Source organism: Oncorhynchus keta, unplaced genomic scaffold, assembly GCF_023373465.1.
Source record: "Oncorhynchus keta strain PuntledgeMale-10-30-2019 unplaced genomic scaffold, Oket_V2 Un_scaffold_5034_pilon_pilon, whole genome shotgun sequence".
Taxonomy (NCBI): Eukaryota; Metazoa; Chordata; class Actinopteri; order Salmoniformes; family Salmonidae; genus Oncorhynchus; species Oncorhynchus keta.
In genome coordinates this window covers 368930-375000 of record NW_026290950.1, presented here as the reverse complement: position 1 = coordinate 375000, position 6071 = coordinate 368930, and the positions used below count along the sequence as shown (strand labels likewise).

General features: G+C 45.4%; 2 protein-coding genes and 1 long non-coding RNA gene across 8 annotated transcripts in view; 1 reads left to right on the top strand and 2 right to left on the bottom strand.

Annotated features, from left to right (window-relative positions):
• dcp1b (decapping mRNA 1B) overlaps positions 1–6071 on the bottom strand; it is a 35561-nt gene that overhangs the window by 19859 nt on the left and 9631 nt on the right. The window lies entirely within an intron of this gene.
• LOC127928924 (voltage-dependent L-type calcium channel subunit alpha-1C-like) overlaps positions 1908–6071 on the top strand; it is a 202746-nt gene continuing 198582 nt past the window's right edge. The window contains exon 1 of the mRNA XM_052516512.1: positions 1908–2313. Within this exon, the coding sequence (XP_052372472.1) occupies positions 2187–2313 (127 nt within the window). The 5' untranslated portion in view covers positions 1908–2186. The remainder of the gene's footprint in view (positions 2314–6071) is intronic.
• Positions 2526–5900, bottom strand: LOC127928926 (uncharacterized). 4 transcript variants are annotated; one of them, XR_008132885.1, is made up of 4 exons: positions 5763–5885; positions 3467–5682; positions 3127–3378; positions 2526–2905 (listed from the first exon to the last, which is right to left on the bottom strand). It is a non-coding gene; the product is annotated as an uncharacterized LOC127928926 (long non-coding RNA). The 4 variants fall into 4 exon arrangements; XR_008132884.1 differs by having other exon boundaries at positions 3467–5900; XR_008132887.1 differs by having other exon boundaries at positions 2526–2842; positions 3467–5900.

Genomic DNA, 6071 nt, shown 5'->3' with positions numbered 1-6071 from the left:
TGCTACATATAAACCCCCACAGTGGAGAAGGTGCTACATATAAACCCCCCACGGTGGAGAAGGTGCTACATATAAACCCCCCACAGTGGAGAAGGTGCTACATATAAACCCCCCACGGTGGAGAAGGTGCTACATATAAACCCCCCACGGTGGAGAAGGTGTTACATATAAACCCCCCACGGTGGAGAAGGTGTTACATATAAACCCCCCACGGTGGAGAAGGTGTTACATGTAAACCCTTTCTCCTACTGGGACAGCGCTCATCCAGGATGATTCCTCACATCCCCAGAACGGAAGACATACCACTAGGTTCCAGGAGGAGGTGGCTGGGCTGTGTTCAGCAGAGCACAACATATTCCACTATTGAAACACAGTGGGATTACCTACAGCCATTATATTAAAATGCACCATCTTTATCAGGCATGACTCATGCCAGACCACGTTAACTTCTTGGAAACTGTGATGACTTTTACCGAGTGGACTCATCATGGATGAAATCAAAGATAAAATACATTTAAGAAAAAAGTCCTGTGTTAATCTCCTCGTGATGTTTAGTTCATGATTCATGGCATCGTTTATGGATGAAGTGGAGGTTCTGGGTTCTGTCACCATGACCTCATTACCTTCTTAGTCTAATAACTAGTCAGTGGAGCCAACGTCAATATTACAGACAGATACGTGCTATGAGAAAGCACAACATGTCTCTGTGGTAGTTACCCAGGGTGAAGGGCAGGCTGGGGCCCCATTCATTAGGTGGTGGGGTAGAGGGGTTATTGAGACTCTGCAGCAGTGGGAGTTGGAAGCCAGGCCACTACTCTACTCAGCGTGACTGAGACCGGAGCCCCGTTGACAGGCAGACCAGGAACACTTCTCCTGTCACCATCACAGTGGGAACTCACACAGCCTCAAATAGGCTGCGTAGGAAGATAACGCTCTGGCACGCCGGTCGGCCAAAGAAAAGAGGACAGGGGGCGAGATAAGAAAGGAGAGAGAAAGGAGGGAAGAGTGAGGTGGGGCGACAGGGCGGAGACTGAGGGACTGAAGGCCAGCCAGTAGACTAGAGCATGTTGACTCCTGACTGACAGAGAGACAGACTACAGTGAGAGAGTAACTGAGTCAGTGAGGACAGCGGGTCTGAGTAGCTGGATCTTAAGGTTGGAGCTGCTACTGTGTCCATCTGCCTGCCTGCTGCCATCCTGTCTGCCCTCTGAGCTGTGTCCATCTGCCTGCCTGCTGCCATCCTGTCTGCCCTCTGAGCTGTGCCCTGCACTGCCCTGCCTGCCTGTCTGCCCCCTGAGCTGTGCCCTGCACTGCCCTGCCTGCCTGCTGCCATCCTGTCTGCCCCCTGAGCTGGGTACCCTGCACTGCCCTGCCTGCCTGGGGCTGTGGAGAGCCACGCTAAAGGTCACCGCCTGGAAAAAGGACCAGACAGACACTCCAAGCCCTGGGAAATTTAAGAACCAGCGAGGGCAGCGAGGAGAGAGATCTCTGGAGGAGCTGAGGAGAGACCACTTAGCTTAGTAGCTACAGGGGACTACTCTGGTTAGACTCATATACTACTCTCTCTGGGAAGGACTGAGACATTACCCAGCCTCACACCAGACAGTCTCTCTGAGAAGACAGTACTGTTAGAGGACAGACGGGGACAGGAGGAGGAGAGACAGGTCAGGTACCTCAGTATTGGAAACCAGAGAAAGGGTTCTATTGGTTCATTATTTCATCATAGAACAAAAGGGTGAGTTAAAGGAAGAGGACAGACAGGAGACTGGTACCTCAGCAGTACCAGAGGACAGACAGGAGACTGGTACCTCAGCAGTACCAGAGGTCAGACAGGAGACTGGTACCTCAGCAGTACCAGAGGTCAGACAGGAGACTGGTACCTCAGCAGTACCAGAGGACAGACAGGAGACTGGTACCTCAGCAGTACCAGAGGACAGACAGGAGACTGGTACCTCAGCAGTACCAGAGGACAGACAGGAGACTGGTACCTCAGCAGTACCAGAGGACAGACAGGAGACTAGTATCTCAGCAGTACCAGAGGACAGACAGGAGACTGGTACCTCAGCAGTACCAGAGGACAGACAGGAGACTGGTATCTCAGCAGTACCAGAGGAAACGTGGTCTAAACGTTGTCCCCTAGTAGCAGCTCCACCACACCACTACTAGACTATCGTCTCCGAGGGACTATGTTGGGCAGGTTGTTCCAGCGTAAACCCAAACATGAGCGTCTTGAAGAGGAGCCGGAGGTTGGGCCAGCCAAGGGGATGCTCATCACAGAGACAGAGATGGAATACACCTACGTACGACCAGGAGGTAAGGACAACCTCAAAGACTTGTCATATGTCTGTGTCCCAAATGGCACACTATTCATTATAGAGTGGCCTGGTCCTGGTCAAACGTAGTGCACTATAAAGGGAATAGGGTGCTATTTAGAACGCATGGGCTCTGGTCAAACGTAGTGCACTATAAAGGGAATAGGGTGCTATTTAGAACGCATTGGTCAAACGTCACTATAAAGGTGAAAGTTGATGTATAAGAATGGCCTCCACAGATGTTGACTAGGCTACTGGACAATGAAAGTTGATGTATAAGAATGGCCTCCACAGACGTTGACTAGGCTACTCTGAACCAAGGTAAGACAAGCCTCATAATGTGTTATCAAACACTCCGGTTTCAAAACAATGAAGTAGATGTTATGAATGTATACTGAGGAAGACTTCTGTTGACTGGGTATTTTCTGTTTGAGATACTGTATGTTATGAATGCATACTGAGGAAGACTTCTGTTGACTGGGTATTTTCTGTTTGAGATACTGTATGTTATGAATGTATACTGAGGAAGACTTCTGTTGACTGGGTATTTTCTGTTTGAGATACTGTATGTTATGAATGTATACTGAGGAAGACTTCTGTTGACTGGGTATTTTCTGTTTGAGATACTGTATGTTAATGATACTGAATGCTATACTGAGGTTATGAATGTATAGACTTCTGTTGACTGGGTATTTTCTGTTTGAGATACTGTATGTTATGAATGTATACTGAGGAAGACTTCTGTTGACTGGGTATTTTCTGTTTGAGATACTGTATGTTATGAATGTATACTTCTGTTTGAGATACTGAAGACTTTCTGTTGACTGGGTATTTTCTGTTTGAGATACTGTATGTTATGAATGTATACTGAGGAAGACTTCTGTTGACTGGGTATTTTCTGTTTGAGATACTGTATGTTATGAATGTATACTGAGGAAGACTTCTGTTGACTGGGTATTTTCTGTTTGAGATACTGTATGTTATGAATGTATACTGAGGAAGACTTCTGTTGACTGGGTATTTTCTGTTTGAGATACTGTATGTTATGAATGTATACTGAGGAAGACTTCTGTTGACTGGGTATTTTCTGTTTGAGATACTGTATGTTATGAATGTATACTGAGGAAGACACTGGGTATTTTCTGTTTGAAGACTTTCTGTTGACTGGGTATTTTCTGTTTGAGATACTGTATGTTATGAATGTATACTGAGGAAGACTTCTGTTGACTGGGTATTTTCTGTTTGAGATACTGTATGTTATGAATGTATACTGAGGAAGACTTCTGTTGACTGGGTATTTTCTGTTTGAGATACTGTATGTTATGAATGTATACTGAGGAAGACTTCTGTTGACTGGGTATTTTCTGTTTGAGATACTGTATGTTATGAATGTATACTGAGGAAGACTTCTGTTGACTGGGCATTTTCTGTTTGAGATACTGTATATGTTATGAATGCATACTGCACTGAGGAAGACTTCTGTTGACTGTGCATTTTCTGTTTGAGATACTGTATATGTTATGAATGCATACTGCACTGAGGAAGACTTCTGTTGACTGGGTATTTTCTGTTTGAGATACTATATGTTATGAATGCATACTGAGGAAGACTTCTGTTGACTGGGTATTTTCTGTTTGAGATACTGTATATGTTATGAATGCATACTGCACTGAGGAAGACTGACTGTGCATTTTCTGTTTAAGATACTGAAGCAGCTCTTGCGATGTCTGACAGATTTCTATCTGTATGGTGTGATAAATAAGATAGATAACGAATACTGTACACACGCCCCAATTTAATTCCACAAAATTATGCAAATTAACCTATAGACCAATAATCACAACCAGTCAAATGTTTTTCTATCAACGAATAGACTTAAAGGATTATTTTGCAATGGGATGTTTTCTTCTCCTCCCAGACAATTGGCCGGCACCAATTTAGTTTATTTAAATATATATATATATATACAATTTTTTTTCGTCCAAAAACCGCTTATTACCGGCTAATAGAAACCCTTGCTGTCAATGTCACAATGATGTCACAGTGATGTCACAGTCGAGACAACATTCTAAATTGGCCTGGCTGGCTCTTCCACCAGCTAATGACCCCATAACCAAATACTTGTTTCGTGATAAGATTCTGTGACCTCTCGTGAAAGGTCATGTTGAGGGACGTGTGTTGTTCTAAACGTCACATATAAATAACTCAGATGTGTTTTTCACCCCCCGTATAGTTGTGTTTGTGTGTAAATGTCTAATAATTAAACAGAGGAGTCCAGCAATATCTTCAAACAAAGCATTCCACCTGCCTGTCACTGAGAATGATGTGTGCATCAGTGTGTGTGTGTGTGTGTGTGTGTGTGTGTGTGTGTGTGTGTGTGTCCCACTTATAATGACAGGTTGGTTTGTATCTAACGTAGTAGTAGGCTGGTTGTCTGGCTGGCTATCTGCTGTTGGCAGGACACTTGCGGTAGAAAACCGGCACAGAGGCACTCAAACCCGGGACTACTGCCACAAAAATACCTCTGAACCATATATGGACCTGTGGGGCCACAGCCACTAGACTAGAGACGGCTCCAGGCTCCTCTCCTCAGGGTATGTGTGTCTGCAGCACTGAGTCTCTTTTTCAGCCTGCAACAGACCTGGGTTCAAATACTATTCAAAGTAATTTCAACCACTTTATCTGGGCTTCATTGAGCTTGTCTGGGTTAACAGACTAATTGAATAGTCCCCAAGCTATAAATCCCACTCCAGCCAGGCTAGGGGATACGCTATACGTTTGTGTTGAAAGATCTCAAATAGTGCTTGAACCCAGGTCTGATATGCACTCCGCAAATAGTTCTAATTTAAATGAAGTGCTCCATGATGGGCCAGGATTCCTGGACTACACCACATGGTAGAAAGTCAGCTGCATCTTCAATCTGTTTAAACTACACTGAACTCTCCAGTAGTATTGACCATGATTCACATCCAATCTCTTTTTAGAAATGTAAGTTCTGGTCTAATCAAATGTAAATCTCCTGAGACGTGAAGCCTAGCAGGACTGAAATAAATATGTTCTGGAATGCAAACATCAACATCTACAGAGCTACACCTCCGGGAACTTAGTTCCCATGGTGATGTAAACACACCTCCTCCGGGAACATAGTTCCCGTGGTGATGTAAACACACCTCCTCCGGGAACATAGTTCCCGTGGTGATGTAAACACACCTCCTCCGGGAACATAGTTCCCGTGGTGATGTAAACACACCTCCTCCGGGAACATAGTTCCCGTGGTGATGTAAACACACCTCCTCCGGGAACATAGTTCCCGTGGTGATGTAAACACACCTCCTCCGGGAACATAGTTCCCGTGGTGATGTAAACACACCTCCTCCGGGAACATAGTTCCCGTGGTGATGTAAACACACCTCCTCCGGCAACATAGTTCCCGTGGTGATGTAAACACACCTCCTCCGGCAACATAGTTCCCGTGGTGATGTAAACACACCTCCTCCGGCAACATAGTTCCCGTGGTGATGTAAACACACCTCCTCCGGCAACATAGTTCCCGTGGTGATGTAAACACACCTCCTCCGGGAACACAGTTCCCGTGGTGATGTGAACATAGTTCCCGTGGTGATGTGAACATAGTTCCCGTGGTGATGTAAACACACCTCCGGCACATAAGCGGTACATGACCCGAGGTGGTTGAAAGCGGTTGGCTGACGCCTTCATATGTTTCACAAGGTATTCAAATGCCCAGTACTGGGTAGGTAG